The 23,810-nt window shown below is 40.7% G+C and overlaps 1 protein-coding gene across 1 annotated transcript in view; it reads right to left on the bottom strand.

Annotated features, from left to right (window-relative positions):
- Positions 1-2,690: 2,690 nt before the first annotated feature.
- Positions 2,691-23,810, bottom strand: part of blk (BLK proto-oncogene, Src family tyrosine kinase) — a 38,686-nt gene continuing 17,566 nt past the window's right edge. The window contains exons 8-13 of the mRNA XM_055885776.1: positions 13,989-14,141; positions 13,588-13,767; positions 10,528-10,604; positions 8,098-8,248; positions 4,084-4,215; positions 2,691-2,954 (exon numbers count right to left, since the gene is read on the bottom strand). Of these exons, the coding sequence (XP_055741751.1) occupies positions 2,752-2,954; positions 4,084-4,215; positions 8,098-8,248; positions 10,528-10,604; positions 13,588-13,767; positions 13,989-14,141 (896 nt within the window). The 3' untranslated portion in view covers positions 2,691-2,751. The remainder of the gene's footprint in view (positions 2,955-4,083; positions 4,216-8,097; positions 8,249-10,527; positions 10,605-13,587; positions 13,768-13,988; positions 14,142-23,810) is intronic.

Below are 23,810 nucleotides of genomic sequence, written 5' to 3'. Positions count from 1 at the left end.
TAACAGGACTGGACTATTAGAGCATCAAAACCTCTAACAGGACTGGACTTTTAGAGCATCAAAACCTCTAACTGGACTGGACTATTAGAGCATCAAAACCTCTAACAGGACTGGACTATTAGAGCATCAAAACCTCTAACAGGACTGGACTATTAGAGCATCAAAACCTCTAACTGGACTGGACTATTAGAGCATCAAAACCTCTAACTGGTCTGTTCTCTGGAGTGCTTGTAAGAAGAAGTTTAACAAGGGGCACCAAGGCCTAACTTTACCCATGTACTACCAAGGTTTTACAACTAACAGCTTTGACCTCCTACGGTGGCTATGTTTGTTTACTGTATTTTAAACCACATATAGCCTACTACAGTGGCTATGTTGGTTTACTGTATTTTAAACAACATGTAGCCTACTACAGTGGCAATGTTGGTTTACTGTATTTTAAACAACATGTAGCCTACTACGGTAGCTATGTTGGTTTACTGTATTTCTAACAACATGTAGCCTACTACGGTAGCAATGTTGGTTTACTGTATTTTTAACCACATGTAGCCTACAACATGTGTACGTTGCTTAAGATTCAAACGTTCTGAAACAGAATGGTCTTCATTTTACTTTGAGCGTAAAGGTTTCCCCAACTGACAAAGCGGAGTTGACTCAGTTAAAAGGGTTGCTTAGTTACACTAAATATAATATAAATATATAATAACCACGAATGTTCTGCTTGATTGAGATCTCAATAGTCCTCACTGTTATTTTAGTTGTCAAACGATGTTTAAATAAAATAATCCGGGAGTTCTGGGTGGTGACTCATTCTGTTGTTTACTGCTTGTTCGTTTCCAGTTACTTCTTATATTTATATTTCCTTTATTTAACTAGGCAAGTCAGTTAAGAATAAACTCTTATCTACAATGACGGCCTAGAAGCAGTGGGTTAAACTGCCTTGTTCAGAGGCAGAACGACAGATGTTTACCTTGTCAGCTCGGGGATTCGATCTTGCAACCTTTACGGTTACTAGTCCAACACTCTAACCACTAGGCTACCTGCCGTCCCTACACTCTAACCACTAGGCTACCTGCCGTCCCTACACTCTAACCACTAGGCTACCTGCCGTCCCTACACTCTAACCACTAGGCTACCTGCCGCCCCTACACTCTAACCACTAGGCTACCTGCCGTCCCTACACTCTAACCACTAGGCTACCTGCCGCCCCTACACTCTAACCACTAGGCTACCCGCCGCCCCTACACTCTAACCACTAGGCTACCTGCCGTCCCTACACTCTAACCACTAGGCTACCTGCCGCCCCTACACTCTAACCACTAGGCTACCTGCCGTCCCTACACTCTAACCACTAGGCTACCTGCCGTCCCTACACTCTAAACTAGGCTACCTGCCGTCCCTACACTCTAACCACTAGGCTACCTGAATATAGATAAATGATATGATAGGAGTATCCATAATCATTTAGCTTTTTGTTATTGAAAAGAGGAAAAGGGAGAGTTTTATTTCAAGACTGAGTTTCTTGGTCAAAAGCCATGGAGTAACTAGCATCTTAATTAACAAATGAACATTGATGTTGAGGTTACTTGTCACAATCTAACAACCATCCCCATTGTAACAATGTACCCATTAAGATGCTACCCCCATCTATCATCCTACAGTATAACTACTGCTATTTTATCAGCCCGTCAATATTTACTACAGTAGGCACAAATTGTCATTTTACCACGTGGGGACTTTACTGTAAGCTCAGGTCATATGGTTCTCAAAATTCACTTGAAGCAGCATCAAAAAATTACCAATAATATACATTTTTATTGATCAAATTACATAATTCAGGGGGCCCTATAGCGTTGTATGCACATTAAAATGACTGTATAAAGGAGCAAAGGAGGCCTGACATGAAAATATGTTCTGTTGTGTTCTCTCTTGTAGAAGCCTTTTTCCCCCATGAGGAACCAAGAGGAAGAGTAGTATGTAGGCAAGTCTATGAGGATGAAGGCAAGTCCGTGAGGTCCTGTCCAGACCTAGCCCATACCATAACCATCACCATGCCAAAACACTGTTTGCACCCCACCCCAAACCCACCCACCCGTCTCAGGATCAGTTTGTGTCTCCATCGGTCCCATATCGTCATCTTGGTCAATCCATTGGCCTCTCGTTTTGTCTCGTTTCATCAGCCTGCCTGTTTAAATCCATTTATCTGCCACAAGTCCTTAACAGACAAGGACCGACGTAAATAAGTGCAGTCAGATGCAGGAATCTATTTCTACTTCGAACTCTGTGAGGTTTCCATCGCCGTCCTCTTGTATTAATGATCCAGTCTCAAGGCTGAATCTCGTACCGTGGTGTGAAAAAGTGGTTGTACTCTTTTCACACTACTGTGCCGACCCCGAAACGAACTGTCCTGGCTTTGACGTGTTCTTATCTTTTCACATGGTTCTTTTTAACATGGTTCCAGGCAGCAACTATAGCAGATCTGTGAGTAACATGGGCCAACCAGGCCAATCTCACTACATCATTCATGGCTTGGCTCAATCAGGGCTGAATCTCATATATATATAGACATGTAAGGATGTAGGGATGAAATTTCCATGTCTTCCTCGAGCATTAAAACAATAACTTTTAAACGTTGACATCTGTCACCCCCCGCCCCCCTGCAAAAAACACTATTGTTTTTTTTTGGGGGGGGGGGGGGGGGGGGGGTTGGTGCTTTGACTGAAGCATTGAATGATGACTTTGAGTTCACCGTCAGATCTGCATCTCATATTGTCCCTCAGTGGCGATGAAGAAGTCATTGAGAGTTTCCTGCAGGTGTTCGAAGGTGGGCCGTTCCTCTGGTCTCTCCTTCCAGCAGGTCATCATGAGGTCATAAAGTTCCCCAGGACAGCCCTCCGGACAGGGCATCCTGTAACACCTGTCCAGGTTACGAATCACCTCAGGGTTCGTCATACCTGAGGGAGGGAGGGAGGGAGGGAGGGAGGGAGGGGGTGTTAAGAGAGAGAAAGGATATTCCTGGTGCCCAGGTCTGGTCTAGTGGTGTTGCTGATGACTGTCTGTGGTTGGAGCCCTGTCTCTACCATTCCTGTCTGTGGTTGGAGCCCTGTCTCTACCATTCCTGTCTGTGGTTGGAGCCCTGTCTCTGCCATTCCTGTCTGTGGTTGGAGCCCTGTCTCTGCCATTCCTGTCTGTGGTTGGAGCCCTGTCTCTACCATTCCTGTCTGTGGTTGGAGCCCTGTCTCTACCATTCCTGTCTGTGGTTGGAGCCCTGTCTCTACCATTCCTGTCTGTGGTTGGAGCCCTGTCTCTACCATTCCTGTCTGTGGTTGGAGCCCTGTCTCTACCATTCCTGTCTGTGGTTGGAGCCCTGTCTCTACCATTCCTGTCTGTGGTTGGAGCCCTGTCTCTGCCATTCCTGTCTGTGGTTGGAGCCCTGTCTCTACCATTCCTGTCTGTGGTTGGAGCCCTCCATTCCTGTCTGTGGTTGGAGCCCTGTCTCTACCATTACTGTCTGTGGTTGGAGCCCTGTCTCTACCATTCCTGTCTGTGGTTGGAGCCCTGTCTCTACCATTACTGTCTGTGGTTGGAGCCCTGTCTCTACCATTACTGTCTGTGGTTGGAGCCCTCCATTCCTGTCTGTGGTTGGAGCCCTCCATTCCTGTCTGTGGTTGGAGCCCTGTCTCTACCATTCCTGTCTGTGGTTGGAGCCCTGTCTCAGCCATTACTGTCTGTGGTTGGAGCCCTGTCTCTACCATTCCTGTCTGTGGTTGGAGCCCTGTCTCTACCATTCCTGTCTGTGGTTGGAGCCCTGTCTCTACCATTCCTGTCTGTGGTTGGAGCCCTGTCTCTACCATTCCTGTCTGTGGTTGGAGCCCTGTCTCTACCATTCCTGTCTGTGGTTGGAGCCCTGTCTCTACCATTCCTGTCTGTGGTTGGAGCCCTGTCTCTGCCATTCCTGTCTGTGGTTGGAGCCCTGTCTCTACCATTCCTGTCTGTGGTTGGAGCCCTGTCTCTACCATTCCTGTCTGTGATTGGAGCCCTGTCTCTACCATTCCTGTCTGTGATTGGAGCATTGTTTTTTACCTGGATAGGGAATTCTTCCATAGGTGACTATCTCAGTCAGCAGGATGCCAAAAGACCAGACGTCTGTCTTTATACTGAACGTTCCAAAGTTGATGGCCTCCGGAGCCGTCCACTTAATGGGAAACTTCGCACCTGGTGTGAGAAAGAGGGAGGGAGAGAGAGAGAAATGACGAACCCTGCAGTGATCCACAACCTGCACAGGTGTTACACGTTGTACAACACATATTTATGTTTATTTCTTTTTCCCTTTTGTACTTTAACTATTTGCCCATCGTTACAACACTGTATAAAGACATAATATGACATTTGAAATGTCTCCGTAAGTGTAATGTTTACTGTTAATTTTTATTGTTTATTTCACTTTTGTTTATTATCTATTTCACTTGCTTTGGCAATGATAACATGTGTTTACCCATGCCAATAAAGCCGTTTGAATTGAAATGAGAGAGAGATACACCGAGAGAGATAGAGAGAGAGAGAACATTTTAAATTTGTTGTGTTAAATGAATTATCAATCCATATCGCAAGCAATAATGTTATTTTCTCACAGAGGAAACCGAGACACATCTAGAACGGAACCACAGATCAGTTTCATAGCAACAGCGATTAATTTAGTTTTGAGATAAGCAAAGGGGTATAATACAAAGCAGGAGAGATTAGATAGCCAGCTAGCTTTCCTTAACATTCTGAAAAAAAAAATATTTTTGAGGAAATATAAACTTGAAATGGGCATGGTCTAATTAAGTCAACAACCAAAAAACACATATCTAAGTCTAGATGTCTTAATGAATCAGAACAGCGATAGTTATATCTGGTTGCTTAACGATGTCAGCTGGCTAACTCATCCTGAGTATCCTCTGTTCTCACTAGTTCTCAAAAGTCACAATCAGCAACAATCAGTTATCAGTCAGACACTTTGGGTTATTTGCACCTAAGTAGTTACATTTTTCTCGTTTTCGGTGACTTTTATCTAAACCAGAATGGACAAACCTCCCGGTAATGACCTACGCTATCATCTAAGGCCTGGATTCAATCTGATCACGCGTTATTGGCAATGTTTTAAAGGCAATGTTCCTGCAACGCATTAACGGACAACGCATTAACGGACAACGCAGTCACGGACAACGCAGTTACGGACAACGCAGTCACGTACAACGCAGTCACGTACAACGCTGTCACGGACAACGCAGTCACGGACAACGCAGTCACGGAAAACGCAGTCACGGACAACGCTGTCACGGACAACGCAGTCACGGAAAACGCAGTCACGGACAACGCAGTCACGGACAACGCAGTCACGGACAACGCAGTCACGGACAACGCAGTCACGGACAACGCTGTCACGAGTAAATGTTGTCACGGATACCGCAATCACGGACAACGTAGTCACGGACAACGCAGTCACGGGCAACGCAGTCACGGACAACGCAGTCACGGATAAATGCTGTCACGGATAAATGCTGTCACGGATAAATGCTGTCACGGATAAATGCTGTCATGGACAACGCTGTCACGGACAACGCAGTCACGGACAACGCAGTCACGAGTAAATGTTGTCACGGATACCGCAGTCACGGACAACTTGGTCACGGTCAACGCAGTCGTTTTGTGTTTTCTTGGGGCCCAGAGTCTTAACTTAAATTATTATACCTACCCTTTAACCCTTACCTTAACTTAAATTAATATACCTGCCCTTTAACCCTTACCTTAACTTAAATTAATATACCTAGCCTTTAACATTAATACATTATTAAATTAATATACCTACCCTTTAACCCTTACCTTAAATTAATATACCTACACTTTAACCCTTACCTTAACTTAAATGAATATACCTACCCTTTAACCCTTACCTTAACTTAAATTAATATACCTACCCTTTAACCAATACCTTAAATTAATATACCTACCCTTTAACCCTTACCTTAACTCAAATGAATATACCTACCCTTTAACCAATACCTTAAATTAATATACCTACCCTTTAACCCTTACCTTAACTTAAATTAATATACCTACCTTTTAACCCTTACCTTAAATTAATATACCTACCCTTTAACCCTTACCTTAACTCAAATTAATATACCTACCCTTTAACCCTTACCTTAACTCAAATTAATATACCTACCCTTTAACCCTTATCTTAACTTAAATTAATATACCTACCCTTTAACCAATACTTTAAATTAAATTAATATACCTACCCTTTAACCCTTACCTTAAATTAATATACCTACCCTTTAACCCTTACCTTAACTTAAATTAATATACCTACCCTTTAACCCTTACCTTAAATTAATATACCTACCCTTTAACCCTTACCTTAACTTAAATTAATATACCTACCCTTTAACCCTTTCCTTACCCATTCGGAATTAGTGCCTAAACATAACACTTAACTTCGAAATTTGACGTTTGGAGAAATGGAATGATGCAGGAGCAACAAAAACACTTCGAAATGTGACGTTTGGAGAACGTGGATGAGCCTCTAATTCTCCAATCATGACTGTGAGCGCTTGTTGGTATGACAGTCAAAAAGAAAATCATCTGTAAAAAAAAAAAAATGCTCTTTTATATGAGCTGATGATGGTACCAGATTATTTTTCAAATCAGGTCATAAAGTAAGGGTATTATTATCTGACCATGCTGGTCATTTATGAACATTTGAACATCTTGGCATAGTTCTGTTATAATCTCCACCCGGCACAGCCAGAAGAGGACTGGCCAACCCTCATAGCCTGGTTCCTCTCTAGGTTTCTTCCTAGGTTTTGGCCTTTTCTAGGGAGTTTTTCCCTAGCCACCATGCTTCTACACCTGCATTGCTTGCTGTTTGGGGTTTTAGGCTGGGTTTCTGTACAGCACTTTGAGACATCAGCTGATGTACGAAGGGCTATATACATTTGATTTGATTTGATTTTGAAAATTTGATTAGATTTCTTTTTAAATACCAATGGAAAAACACCTCACTATTGTGTTGATTAATTGATTGATTGATTAATAAATTGATTGATTGATGGCAGTGAATCATTTTGGATTAAAAAGGCCTAGGTAGTCTAGCCACCTGAAGTGTGAAAATATCAACCACATTTGATCGTGTTCACATTTTCTCAGAACACAAATAAATGCGGTCTATTTTTAGGTTATGAGTAAATAGCTTAGCCTATAGAAACGTGACGTTAAACAGCCCATTGCGGTGAATTCACTTAAAATAGACACTTTTTTTTTCAATAGCAATTAGCTTTTACTACATAGTAGTGATTTGTATGCTTTTGATAATAATTAAGCCTGGATTTGTCGTAATGTCGTAAGGTAGACTTACTCTACTGTTATGTTCGTATGACAGGGTTAATCATTTTGTAAGGCTAGTGACACTTGATGAAGACATGGCTGTTAGCAACTCTGTGCTTTTGTCTTGAAGCTAAAATGTAACGTGTAGCCTACAGACAACAAAACAAACCCTTTGTTTGTCTACACATCCATACTCGTGAATTGTTGTATTTTCATTGTTGAATAGTTTGTGCTTACTGGCTAGTGGCTACTGTGATATTTTACGGTTCATTTGAGCAGCGGACCAAGTGTGTCGCGTTGCCAGCCACAACCAAAAGTATGGCAAGGATGTCATGTCATTTGAAAATCAGATTTTTTTTGCCAGTAATTGGTCTTTTGACCAATCAGATCAGATCCTTTGCATATAATTGGCCAAGGGATCAGAATTCGGCTGCCTGTGTAAACGCTGCCTAATGGTCATACCTTCTTTTGCTGTGTTCTCTGTTTCCTGTGTCAACACTGCCTAATAGCCCTACCTTGGGGCGTTAGGTAGCCCAGTGGTAAGAGCGTTGGACTAGTAATGGAAAGGATGCAAGATTGAATCCCCGAGCTGACGAGGTAAAAATCTGTCATTCTGCCCCTGAACAAGGCAGTTAACCCACCGTTCCTAGGTCGTCATTGAAAATAAGAATTTGTTCTTAACTGACTTGTCTATTTAAATAAAGGGGGGGGGGGGAGTTGTCATACCTTCTTTTGCTGTGTACTCTGTTTCTATGATCCTGGCCAGGCCAAAGTCTGCTATCTTGCAATGGAGCGTCTCATTGACCAGAATGTTGGCGGCTCGCAGGTCTCTGTGGATATAGTTCTTCTTCTCAATGTAGGCCATGCCTTCAGCTATCTAGTACACGGGAGAGAGGGACAAGAGAGAGATGAGAGAGAGAGAGAGACGAGGGAGAGAGACCAGAGAGAGAGAGAACAGAGAGACCAGAGAGAGACCAGAGAGAGAGGAGAGAGAGACAAGAGAGAGAGATGAGAGAGAGATGAGAGATGAGAGAGCGATGAGAAAGAGAGACGAGAGAGAGACGAGAGAGAGAGAGAGATGAGAGAGAGAGAGACGAGAGAGAGAGAGAGAGAGAGAGAGAGAGAGAGAGAGAGAGAGACGAGAGAGAGAGAGATGAGAGAGAGAGAGAGAGAGAGACACGAGAGAGAGAAATGAGAGATGAGAGAGCGATGAGAAAGAGAGACGAGAGAGAGATGAGAGAGAGAGAGAGAGAGAGAGAGAGAGAGAGAGAGAGAGAGAGAGAGAGAGAGAGAGAGAGAGAGAGAGAGAGAGAGAGAGAGAGAGAGATCATTTAGACATTTCTAGACAGTCATTTTTATTAAAGAGTTTTCTGAGTTCTATTTTAGATCAGATAGAATCATTCTGGACCCAAACGATTGATAAAAACACAGAGCCTCATGTAGGCCTGTTACTGTACACACATGCATCACCGGATGTCAGACCATTTCAATACTCTTACATATTTTGTTCCTATGCAGTCAACAACGCTTCTTCACTCTATTCTAGTCAGACCTCAGGGGCATCTCAAAGGATACCTTCTACCTTAAATAGTTCATACATTTTGACCAGGGGCCAGGGTCAAAAGCAGTGCACCACATTGTAAAAAGAATGCCATTAGGAACGCATCTGTCTGACACAGTAAAGTGGGTTAGACAGGATATGACCTCTCAAAGGAAGTGACACGTGTGGTCTCAGAGGGGCGCATGCCATGGTGGCTGGAAAATGTAAAAAAAAAAAAAAAACGACCTCACTTGACTTCCTGTCCGGATGTTAATGATAGAACAGGGCGGGGCTGGAAAACCCAGCAGTACACAATCAGCCCTTCTTAGACCGCCACAGAAACCACATAAACCACCTCATTTTACACGCTAGCTAGCTAGAACTGACACTTTCCACGTGTTTTTGCAGAAAGAAAAAAAAAACTGCTTTTTAAAACGGATGTATGACAAGACTATAAATAGTGGACTTCTCTGAAATGTTTGTTTTGTTTCCTTAACTGGTGTTTGATTCAGTAGCTGCCTCATCAAATGGCACCCTATTATCCTACCTAGTCCACTACACATAGGGTTTTGGTCAAAAGCAGTGTACACTATATCGAAATAGGATGCCATTTTAGGACACACATTGACTAGTGCCGTAGTGTTGATAGGAAGATATTCAGAGAGAGTCTAGCGTTTCGCAAACTCATTTTTCATCTTTTTTTAAATCAAGACATGATTTTGGAACAATGTCCCCCCACACATTGACTCTGTACCGGTATCCCCCTGTATATAGCTATTGTTATTTTACTGACGGTCTTTAATTACTTGTTATTTTTATTTCTTATTATTATCTGTATTATTTTTAAACTGCATTGTTGGTTCAGGGCTCTTAAGTAAGCATTTCACTGTAAGGTCTACTACACCTGTTGTATTCAGCATTTCACTGTGAGGTCTACTACACCTGTTGTATTCAGCATTTCACTGTGAGGTCTACTACACCTGTTGTATTCAGCATTTCACTGTGAGGTCTACTACACCTGTTGTATTCAGCATTTCACTGTGAGGTCTACTACACCTGTTGTATTCAGCATTTCACTGTAAGGTCTACACCTGTTGTATTCAGTATTTCACTGTAAGGTCTACACCTGTTGTATTCAGCATTTCACTGTAAGGTCTACACCTGTTGTATTCAGCATTTCACTGTAAGGTCTACACCTGTTGTATTCAGCATTTCACTGTGAGGTCTACCTACACCTGTTGTATTCGGCGCGTGTGACTAATACAATTTTATTTGATTTAAAGATCAAATATAGGGGTATAACATTTGGCATATGATACTGGTCAAATATTTAAAATATTTTTTATTTTTAATCCCAGCCCCCGTCCCCGCAGGAGGCCTTTTGCCTTTTGGCAGGCCGTCATTGTAAATAAGAATTTGTTCTTAACTGACTTGTCTAGTTAAATAAAGGTAAAATTAAAATAAATAAATAAAATAAAAATGCCAAACGTAATACAGAGTCATACACAATCTACCGGATCATGTTTCTACTTCCTGTTGGGTAGTTTTTAAAAAATTTTGTACAATTGACTCCGACAATTAAGTTGTTTAGAGGAATGACTTGTATGATGTCCCACCTGGGCTGACATGTCTATCAGTTTGGTGAGCTTCAACTTCTTGCCCTCGTCTGTTTTTAGGAAGTCCAACAGACTTCCTGTAGATAAGGAAAGAAGACGCGCGAAGCCGTTAGAACTGCAGCACGTTACTTCACAGTACAGAAACATCTAGGTACTTACCAGCATGCAGAAACCCTAACCCATTGTTACCACAAACTGTACATTTCTAGAGAAATACCAGGTAAATACCAGCTAAATACCAGGTAAATAACAGGTAAATACCAGGCAAATAACAGCTAAATACCAGGTAAATAACAGGTAAATAACAGGTAAATAACAGGTAAATACCAGGTAAATACCAGGCAAATACCAGGTAAATAACAGGCAAATACCAGGTAAATACCAGGTAAATACCAGGCAAATACCAGGTAAATAACAGGCAAATACCAGGTAAATACCAGGTAGATACCAGGTAAATACCAGGCAAATAACAGCTAAATAACAGGTAAATACCAGGTAAATAACAGGTAAATACCAGGCAAATACCAGGTAAATAACAGGCAAATACAAGGTAAATACCAGGTAAATACCAGGTAAATACCAGGTAAATAACAGGTAAATAACAGGTAATTAACAGGTAAATACCAGGTAAATAACAGGTAAATACCAGTTGAAAGACCATAAAAGAAAGTGTAATCCATTTTCTTAATAATATTTCCTGCAATGACTAAAGGACATAGCAGTGTCCTTCCAATTGACATCTTATAATTTACCAGAGTGGCTGATGTCACAGACCTGCATAGACTCTAGAATGAGCTGACAATGGCAGCCATCTTGGTCAGGAATAAATTGCAATAGGTCATTATCAATAAAACGTCACAATAAGCTGCGTTCCGTTTGTCTTCTGGGGTGCAAGGAGACCACCAGCTCCACTAAAAACCTTGACAACTGCACAACGTTGTCAAGGGGATTGCAAATAAATGTTACCTTTATTTAGTTGTAATATCATCACCTCTTGAAGAGCATAGTCAGAACTACAAATTTCTGATTATTCCGTGCGAAACAATTGCACACATTTAGCTCTATGGTCAGAGTTATACAGCATGTAACTGATCAATTAATCATGTACAGTGGGGCAAACAAGTATTTAGTCAGCCACCAATTGTGCAAGTTATCCCACTTAAAAAGATGAGAGAGGCCTGTCATTTTCATCATAGGTACACTTCAACTATGACAGACAAAATGAGAAGAAAAAAAATCCAGAAAATCACATTGTATGATTTTTAATGAATTAATTTGCAAATTATGGTGGAAAATAAGTATTTGGTCAATAACAAAAGTTTATCTCAATACTTTGTTATATACCTTTTGTTGGCAATGACAGAGATCAAACGTTTTCTGTAAGTCTTTACAAGGTTTTCACACACTGTTGCTGGTATTTTGGCCCATTCCTCCATGCATATCTCCTCTAGAGCAGTGATGTTTTGGGGCTGTTACTGGGCAACACGGGCTTTCAACTCCCTCCAAAGATTTTCTATGGGGTTGAGATCTGGAGACTGGCTAGGCTACTCCAGGACCTTGAAATGCTTCTTACGAAGCCACTCCTTCGTTGCCCGGGCGGTGTGTTTGGGATCATTGTCATGCTGAAAGACCCAGCCACTTTTCATCTTCAATGCCCTTGCTGATGGAAGGAGGTTTTCACTCAAAATCTCACGATACATGGCCCCATTCATTCTTTCCTTTACACGGATCAGTCGTCCTGGTCCCTTTGTAGAAAATCAGCCTCAAAGCATGATGTTTCCACCCCCATGCTTCACAGTAGGTATGGTGTTCTTTGGATGCAACTCAGCATTCTTTGTCCTCCAAACACGACGATTTGAGTGTTTATCAAAAAAATTATATTTTGGTTTCATCTGACCATATGACATTCTCCCAATCTTCTTCTGGATCATCCAAATGCTCTCTAGCAAACTTCAGATGGGCCTGGACATGTACTGGCTTAAGCAGGGGGACACGTCTGGCACTGCAGGATTTGAGTCCCCGGCGGCATAGTGTGTTACTGATGGTAGGCTTTGTTACTTTGGTCCCAGCTCTCTGCAGGTCATTCACTAGGTCCCCCCGTGTGGTTCTAGGATTTTTGCTCACCGTTCTTGTGATCATTTTGACCCCACGGGGTGAGATCTTGCATGGAGCCCTTGATCGTGGGAGATTATCAGTGGTTTTGAATGTCTTCCATTTCCTAATAATTGCTCCCACAGTTGATTTCTTCAAACCAAGCTGCTTACCTATTGCAGATTCAGTCTTCCCAGCCTGGTGCAGGTCTACAATTTTGTTTCTGGTGTCCTTTGACAGCTCTTTGGTCTTGACCATAGTGGAGTTTGGAGTGTGACTGTTTGAGGTTGTGGACAGGTGTCTTTTATACTGATAACAAGTTCAAACAGGTGCCATTAATACAGGTAACGAGTGGAGGACAGAGGATCCTCTTAAAGAAGAAGTTACAGGTCTGTGAGAGCCAGAAATCTTGCTTGTTTGTAGGTGACCAAATACTTCTTTTCCACCATAATTTGCAAATAAATTCATTAAAAATCCTACAATGTGATTTTCTGGATATGTTTTTCTCATTTTGTCTGTCATAGTTGAAGTGTACCTATGATGAAAATTACAGGCCTCTCTCATCTTTTTAAGTGGGAGAACTTGCACAATTGGTGGCTGACTAAATACTTTTTTGCCCCACTGTAATTTCAGATACGTGAGTGTAGCCTCTCTCTCTCTCTCACCATGCTCACACACACAGACTATCTCTCTCTCACCATGATCACATAGCCTATCTCTCTCTCTCTCTCTCTCTCTCTCTCTCTCTCTCTCTCTCTCTCTCTCTCTCTCTCTCTCTCTCTCTCTCTCTCTCTCTCTCTCTGTCTCTCTCTCTCTCTCTCTCTCTCTCTCTCTCTCTCTCTCTCTCTCTCTCTCTCTCTGTCTCTCTCTCTCTCTCTCTCTCTCTCTCTCTCTCTCTCTCTCTCTCTGTCTCTCTCTCTCTCTCTCTCTCTCTCTCTCTCTCGCTCTCTCTCTCTGTCTCTCTCTCACCATTGATCATGAACTCTGTGACGATGTAGATGGGTTCCATGGTGACGACGGCGTGGAGGCGGACCAGTCTGTCGTGTTGCAGCTGTTTCATCAGGTTAGCCTCCTGGAGGAAGGCCTCAGGCTCCATGGTCCCTTCCTTCAGGGTCTTCACCGCCACCTTCTGATTGCCCTTATAGTAACCTGGCCATAGGGGACGATTCGAGAAGAACCCATAAGTCATAAGAGTTATGTAACGGACTGATGACAGTTTGGAGAGAAGTGGGAAGAATATTAATGCAAAGATAAACATAAACACACACACACACACACACACACACACACACACACACACACACACACACACACACACACACACATACACACACACACACACACACATATTGCTTCAGCATATCTCGTACTCATCCAGACTTCTCCAAACTGTCCTGCTCCCAACTTCCTGACCATTTTCAGCGAGTCTCTGGGGATCTCCCACTCGTCCTGGGCCCACGGCTGAATGGGGGCCTTCGGCTTGCAGGGGGCGTTCAGACGCTGACACAACCCATCACACGTACCTATGACATAACAACAGACCCCAAAGAGAATTACAGCCTGTCAGCCATCCCTGTGACATAACAACAGACCCCAGAGAGAATTACAGTCTGTCAGCCATCCCCGTTGCTCAGCAACCGACCCCCAAAGAGAATTACAGCCTGTCAGCCATCCCTGTTGCTCGGCAACAGACCTCAGAGAGAATTACAGCCTGTCAGCCATCCCCGTTGCTCAGCAACCAACCTCAGAGAGAATTAGAGCCTGTCAGCCATCCCCGTTGCTCAGCAACCGACCTCAGAGAGAATTACAGCCTGTCAGCCATCCCCGTTGCTCAGCAACCGACCTCAGAGAGAATTACAGCCTGTCAGCCATCCCTGTGACACAGCATCAGACCCCAAAGAGAATTACAGCCTGTCAGCCATCCCCGTTGCTCAGCAACCGACCTCAGAGAGAATTACAGCCTGTCAGCCATCCCCGTTGCTCAGCAACCAACCTCAGAGAGAATTACAGTCTGTCAGCCATCCCCGTTGCTCAGCAACCGACCCCCAAAGAGAATTACAGCCTGTCAGCCATCCCTGTTGCTCGGCAACAGACCTCAGAGAGAATTACAGCCTGTCAGCCATCACCGTTGCTCAGCAACCGACCTCAGAGAGAATTACAGCCTGTCAGCCATCCCCGTTGCTCAGCAACCAACCTCAGAGAGAATTAGAGCCTGTCAGCCATCCCCGTTGCTCAGCAACCGACCTCAGAGAGAATTACAGCCTGTCAGCCATCCCCGTTGCTCAGCAACCGACCTCAGAGAGAATTACAGCCTGTCAGCCATCCCCGTTGCTCAGCAACCAACCTCAGAGAGAATTACAGTCTGTCAGCCATCCCCGTTGCTCAGCAACAGACCCCAGAGAGAAACACATTCCCTATTTATAATTTTTATTGTTATTGATTGCGGTAGAGCACCCAGCCAAAAGGCATCTGAAGACGTATAACAAAGGTGATTTGGTGAACCATGCTCGCTAGTTTAGTAACCTTTCCAGAGGTGTGAAGATTCGAAATAACAAACAAAAAACCTCTTCACTTTACATGACATTTAGGACTGGATTCAATCGGATCAAGTGTTAACCGGCGATGGCAGACACCCGCATAGCGGATGTTTGTCGGAGGTGGAACTGTGTTGGAGCAGACACAATAAGTTAACAGCTGCTCTCGAGATCAATGTCTTGAAGCCACACCCGCCCCACTCATGTTAGAAGTTCAATATGAGAAAGTGTAGATTATGTCGAAATAATTTCACACATACGTAAAAATCATTCAACAAAAGAATTAGGATTTATATCATCCTAATGGAGGTGTAGATTACATCTATCATCCTAATGGAGGAGTAGATTACATCTATCATCCTAATGGAGGAGTAGATTACATCTATCATCGTAATGGAGGTGTAGATTACATCTATCATCCTAATGGAGGTGTAGATTACATCTATCATTCTAATGGAGGAGTAGATTACATCTATCATCCTAATGGAGAAGTAGATTACATCTATCATTCTAATGGAGGAGTAGATTACATCTATCATCTATCATCCTAATGGAGGAGTAGATTACATCTATCATCCTAATGGAGGTGTAGATTACATCTATCATCCTAATGGAGGAGTAGATTACATCTATCATCTATCATCCTAATGGAGGAGTAGATTACATCTATCATCCTAATGGAGGTGTAGATTACATCTATCATCCTAATGGAGGAGTAGATTACATCTATCATCCTAATGGAGGTGTAGATTACATCTATCATTCTAATGGAGGAGTAGATTACATCTATCATCTATCATCCTAATGGAGGTGTAGATTACATCTATCATCCTATTGGAGGTGTAGATTACATCTATCATCCTAATGGTGGAGTAGATTACATCTATCATCCTAATGGAGGTGTAGATTACATCTATCATCCTGATGGAGGAGTAGATTACATCTATCATCCTAATGGAGGAGTAGACTACATCTATCATCTATCATCCTAATGGAGGAGTAGATTACATCTATCATCTATCATCCTAATGGAGGAGTAGATTACATCTATAATCCTAATGGAGGAGTAGATTACATCTATCATCCTAATGGAGGAGTAGATTACATCTATCATCCTAATGGAGTTGTAGATTACATCTATCATCCTAATGGAGGAGTAGATTACATCTATCATCCTAATGGAGGTGTAGATTACATCTATCATCCTAATGGAGGAGTAGATTACATCTATCATCCTAATGGAGGTGTAGATTACATCTATCATCCTAATGGAGGAGTAGATTACATCTATCATCTATCATCCTAATGGAGGAGTAGATTACATCTATCATCCTAATGGAGGAGTAGATTACATCTGTCATCCTAATGGAGGAGTAGATTACATCTATCATCCTAATGGAGGTGTAGATTACATCTATCATCCTAATGGAGGAGTAGATTACATCTATCATCCTAATGGAGGAGTAGATTACATCTATCATCTATCATCCTAATGGAGGTGTAGATTACATCTATCATCTATCATCCTAATGGAGGTGTAGATTACATCTATCATTCTAATGGAGGAGTAGATTACATCTATCATCCTAATGGAGGAGTAGATTACATCTATCATCCTAATGGAGGAGTAGATTACATCTATCATCTATCATCCCAATGGAGGTGTAGATTACATCTATCATCCTAATGGAGGAGTAGATTACATCTATCATCTATCATCCTAATGGAGGAGTAGATTACATCTATCATCCTAATGGAGGAGTAGATTACATGTATCATCCTAATGGAGGAGTAGATTACATTTATCATCCTAATGGAGGAGTAGATTACATCTATCATCCTAATGGAGGAGTAGATTACATCTATCATCCTAATGGAGGAGTAGATTACATCTATCATCCTAATGGAGGAGTAGATTACATCTATCATTCTAATGGAGGAGTAGATTACATCTATCATCCTAATGGAGGAGTAGATTACATCTATCATCTATCATCCTAATGGAGGTGTAGATTACATCTATCATCTATCATCCTAATGGAGGAGTAGATTACATCTGTCATCCTAATGGAGGAGTAGATTACATCTATCATCCTAATGGAGGAGTAGATTACATCTATCATCCTAATGGAGGAGTAGATTACATCTATCATCCTAATGGAGGTGTAGATTACATCTATCATCCTAATGGAGGAGTAGATTACATCTATCATCCTAATGGAGGAGTAGATTACATCTATCATCCTAATGGAGGAGTAGATTACATCTATCATCCTAATGGAGGAGTAGATTACATCTGTCATCTATCATCCTAATGGAGGTGTAGATTACATCTATCATCCTAATGGAGGAGTAGATTACATCTATCATCCTAATGGAGGTGTAGATTACATCTATCATCCTAATGGAGGAGTAGATTACATCTATCATCTATCATCCTAATGGAGGAGTAGATTACATCTATCATCCTAATGGAGGAGTAGATTACATCTGTCATCCTAATGGAGGAGTAGATTACATCTATCATCCTAATGGAGGAGTAGATTACATCTATCATCCTAATGGAGGTTTAGATTACATCTATCATCCTAATGGAGGAGTAGATTACATCTGTCATCCTAATGAAGGTGTGGATTACATCTATCATCCTAATGGAGGAGTAGATTACATCTGTCATCTATCATCCTAATGGAGGTGTAGATTACATCTATCATCTATCATCCTAATGGAGGAGTAGATTACATTTATCATCTATCATCCTAATGGAGGTGTAGATTACATCTATCATCTATCATCCTAATGGAGGAGTAGATTACATCTGTCATCCTAATGGAGGAGTAGATTACATCTATCATCCTAATGGAGGAGTAGATTACATCTATCATCCTAATGGAGGAGTAGATTACATCTATCATCGTAATGGAGGTGTAGATTACATCTATCATCCTAATGGAGGTGTAGATTACATCTATCATCCTAATGGAGAAGTAGATTACATCTATCATCTATCATCCCAATGGAGGAGTAGATTACATCTAACATCCTAATGGAGAAGTAGATTACATCTATCATCTATCATCCCAATGGAGGAGTTGATTACATCTATCATCCTAATGGAGGAGTAGATTACATCTATCATCCTAATGGAGGAGTAGATTACATCTATCATCCTAATGGAGGAGTAGATTACATCTATCATCCTAATGGAGGTGTAGATTACATCTATCATCCTAATGGAGGAGTAGATTACATCTATCATCCTAATGGAGGTGTAGATTACATCTATCATCCTAATGGAGAAGTAGATTACATCTATCATCCTAATGGAGGAGTAGATTACATCTATCATCTATCATCCTAATGGAGGAGTAGATTACATCTATCATCCTAATGGAGGTGTAGATTACATCTATCATCCCAATGGAGGAGTAGATTACATCTATCATCTATCATCCTAATGGAGGAGTAGATTACATCTATCATCCTAATGGAGGAGTAGATTACATCTATCATCCTAATGGAGGAGTAGATTACATCTATCATCTATCATCCTAATGGAGGAGTAGATTACATCTATCATCCTAATGGAGGTGTAGATTACATCTATCATCCTAATGGAGGAGTAGATTACATCTATCATCCTAATGGAGGTGTAGATTACATCTATCATCCTAATGGAGGTGTAGATTACATCTATCATCCTAATGGAGGAGTAGATTACATCTATCATCCTAATGGAGGTGTAGATTACATCTATCATCCTAATGGAGGAGTAGATTACATCTATCATCCTAATTGAGGTGTAGATTACATCTATCATCCTAATGGAGGTGTAGATTACATCTATCATCCTAATGGAGGAGTAGATTACATCTGTCATCTATCATCCTAATGGCGGAGTAGATTACATCTATCATCTATCATCCTAATGGAGGAGTAGATTACATTTAAAATCCTAATGGAGGAGTAGATTACATCTATCATCCTAATGGAGGAGTAGATTACATCTATCATCCTAATGGAGGAGTAGATTACATCTATCATCTATCATCCTAATGGAGGAGTAGATTACATCTATCATCCTAATGGAGGAGTAGATTACATCTGTCATCCTAATGGAGGAGTAGATTACATCTATCATCCTAATGGAGGTGTAGATTACATCTATCATCCTAATGGAGGAGTAGATTACATCTATCATCCTAATGGAGGAGTAGATTACATCTATCATCTATCATCCTAATGGAGGAGTAGATTACATCTATCATCCTAATGGAGGTGTAGATTACATCTATCACCCTAATGGAGGAGTAGATTACATCTATCATCCTAATGGAGGAGTAGATTACATCTATCATCCCAATGGAGGAGTAGATTACATCTATCATCCTAATGGAGGAGTAGATTACATATATCATCCTAATGGAGGTGTAGATTACATCTATCATCCTAATGGAGGTGTAGATTACATCTATCATCCTAATGGAGGAGTAGATTACATCTATCATCTATCATCCTAATGGAGGAGTAGATTACATCTATCATCCTAATGGAGGAGTAGATTACATCTGTCATCCTAATGGAGGAGTAGATTACATCTATCATCCTAATGGAGGAGTAGATTACATCTATCATCCTAATGGAGGTGTAGATTACATCTATCATCCTAATGGAGGAGTAGATTACATCTATCATCCTAATGGAGGAGTAGATTACATCTATCATCCTAATGGAGGAGTAGATTACATCTATCATCCTAATGGAGGAGTAGATTACATCTATCATCCTAATGGAGGTGTAGATTACATCTATCATCCTAATGGAGGAGTAGATTACATCTATCATCCTAATGGAGGTGTAGATTACATCTATCATCCTAATGGAGAAGTAGATTACATCTATCATCCTAATGGAGGAGTAGATTACATCTATCATCTATCATCCTAATGGAGGAGTAGATTACATCTATCATCCTAATGGAGGTGTAGATTACATCTATCATCCCAATGGAGGAGTAGATTACATCTATCATCTATCATCCTAATGGAGGAGTAGATTACATCTATCATCCTAATGGAGGAGTAGATTACATCTATCATCCTAATGGAGGAGTAGATTACATCTATCATCTATCATCCTAATGGAGGAGTAGATTACATCTATCATCCTAATGGAGGTGTAGATTACATCTATCATCCTAATGGAGGAGTAGATTACATCTATCATCCTAATGGAGGTGTAGATTACATCTATCATCCTAATGGAGGTGTAGATTACATCTATCATCCTAATGGAGGAGTAGATTACATCTATCATCCTAATGGAGGTGTAGATTACATCTATCATCCTAATGGAGGAGTAGATTACATCTATCATCCTAATTGAGGTGTAGATTACATCTATCATCCTAATGGAGGTGTAGATTACATCTATCATCCTAATGGAGGAGTAGATTACATCTGTCATCTATCATCCTAATGGCGGAGTAGATTACATCTATCATCTATCATCCTAATGGAGGAGTAGATTACATTTAAAATCCTAATGGAGGAGTAGATTACATCTATCATCCTAATGGAGGAGTAGATTACATCTATCATCCTAATGGAGGAGTAGATTACATCTATCATCTATCATCCTAATGGAGGAGTAGATTACATCTATCATCCTAATGGAGGAGTAGATTACATCTGTCATCCTAATGGAGGAGTAGATTACATCTATCATCCTAATGGAGGTGTAGATTACATCTATCATCCTAATGGAGGAGTAGATTACATCTATCATCCTAATGGAGGAGTAGATTACATCTATCATCTATCATCCTAATGGAGGAGTAGATTACATCTATCATCCTAATGGAGGTGTAGATTACATCTATCACCCTAATGGAGGAGTAGATTACATCTATCATCCTAATGGAGGAGTAGATTACATCTATCATCCCAATGGAGGAGTAGATTACATCTATCATCCTAATGGAGGAGTAGATTACATATATCATCCTAATGGAGGTGTAGATTACATCTATCATCCTAATGGAGGTGTAGATTACATCTATCATCCTAATGGAGGAGTAGATTACATCTATCATCTATCATCCTAATGGAGGAGTAGATTACATCTATCATCCTAATGGAGGAGTAGATTACATCTGTCATCCTAATGGAGGAGTAGATTACATCTATCATCCTAATGGAGGAGTAGATTACATCTATCATCCTAATGGAGGTGTAGATTACATCTATCATCCTAATGGAGGAGTAGATTACATCTGTCATCCTAATGAAGGTGTGGATTACGTATATCATCCTAATGGAGGAGTAGATTACATCTGTCATCTATCATCCTAATGGAGGAGTAGATTACATCTATCATCTATCATCCTAATGGAGGAGTAGATTACATCTATCATCTATCATCCTAATGGAGGAGTAGATTACATCTATCATCCTAATGGAGGTGTAGATTACATCTATCATCCTAATGGAGGAGTAGATTACATCTATCATCCTAATGGAGGAGTAGATTACATCTATCATCTATCATCCTAATGGAGGTGTAGATTACATCTATCATCTATCATCCTAATGGAGGAGTAGATTACATCTGTCATCCTAGTGGAGGAGTAGATTACATCTATCATCCTAATGGAGGAGTAGATTACATCTATCATCCTAATGGAGGAGTAGATTACATCTATCATCGTAATGGAGGTGTAGATTACATCTATCATCCTAATGGAGGAGTAGATTACATATATCATCCTAATGGAGAAGTAGATTACATCTATCATCCTAATGGAGGAGTAGATTACATCTATCATCTATCATCCTAATGGAGGAGTAGATTACATCTATCATCCTAATGGAGGTGTAGATTACATCTATCATCCCAATGGAGGTGTAGATTACATCTATCATCCTAATGGAGGAGTAGATTACATCTATCATCTATCATCCTAATGGAGGAGTAGATTACATCTATCATCCTAATGGAGGAGTAGATTACATCTGTCATCCTAATGGAGGAGTAGATTACATCTATCATCCTAATGGAGGAGTAGATTACATCTATCATCCTAATGGAGGTTTAGATTACATCTATCATCCTAATGGAGGAGTAGATTACATCTGTCATCCTAATGAAGGTGTGGATTACATCTATCATCCTAATGGAGGAGTAGATTACATCTGTCATCTATCATCCTAATGGAGGTGTAGATTACATCTATCATCTATCATCCTAATGGAGGAGTAGATTACATTTATCATCTATCATCCTAATGGAGGTGTAGATTACATCTATCATCTATCATCCTAATGGAGGAGTAGATTACATCTGTCATCCTAATGGAGGAGTAGATTACATCTATCATCCTAATGGAGGAGTAGATTACATCTATCATCCTAATGGAGGAGTAGATTACATCTATCATCGTAATGGAGGTGTAGATTACATCTATCATCCTAATGGAGGTGTAGATTACATCTATCATCCTAATGGAGAAGTAGATTACATCTATCATCTATCATCCCAATGGAGGAGTAGATTACATCTAACATCCTAATGGAGAAGTAGATTACATCTATCATCTATCATCCCAATGGAGGAGTTGATTACATCTATCATCCTAATGGAGGAGTAGATTACATCTATCATCCTAATGGAGGAGTAGATTACATCTATCATCCTAATGGAGGAGTAGATTACATCTATCATCCTAATGGAGGTGTAGATTACATCTATCATCCTAATGGAGGAGTAGATTACATCTATCATCCTAATGGAGGTGTAGATTACATCTATCATCCTAATGGAGAAGTAGATTACATCTATCATCCTAATGGAGGAGTAGATTACATCTATCATCTATCATCCTAATGGAGGAGTAGATTACATCTATCATCCTAATGGAGGTGTAGATTACATCTATCATCCCAATGGAGGAGTAGATTACATCTATCATCTATCATCCTAATGGAGGAGTAGATTACATCTATCATCCTAATGGAGGAGTAGATTACATCTATCATCCTAATGGAGGAGTAGATTACATCTATCATCTATCATCCTAATGGAGGAGTAGATTACATCTATCATCCTAATGGAGGTGTAGATTACATCTATCATCCTAATGGAGGAGTAGATTACATCTATCATCCTAATGGAGGTGTAGATTACATCTATCATCCTAATGGAGGTGTAGATTACATCTATCATCCTAATGGAGGAGTAGATTACATCTATCATCCTAATGGAGGTGTAGATTACATCTATCATCCTAATGGAGGAGTAGATTACATCTATCATCCTAATTGAGGTGTAGATTACATCTATCATCCTAATGGAGGTGTAGATTACATCTATCATCCTAATGGAGGAGTAGATTACATCTGTCATCTATCATCCTAATGGCGGAGTAGATTACATCTATCATCTATCATCCTAATGGAGGAGTAGATTACATTTAAAATCCTAATGGAGGAGTAGATTACATCTATCATCCTAATGGAGGAGTAGATTACATCTATCATCCTAATGGAGGAGTAGATTACATCTATCATCTATCATCCTAATGGAGGAGTAGATTACATCTATCATCCTAATGGAGGAGTAGATTACATCTGTCATCCTAATGGAGGAGTAGATTACATC

Source organism: Salvelinus fontinalis, chromosome 27 (assembly GCF_029448725.1).
Source record: "Salvelinus fontinalis isolate EN_2023a chromosome 27, ASM2944872v1, whole genome shotgun sequence".
Lineage (NCBI taxonomy): Eukaryota > Metazoa > Chordata > Actinopteri > Salmoniformes > Salmonidae > Salvelinus > Salvelinus fontinalis.
Note: the sequence above shows the minus strand (reverse complement) of the source record. Positions and strands in the feature narration are given on the sequence as shown.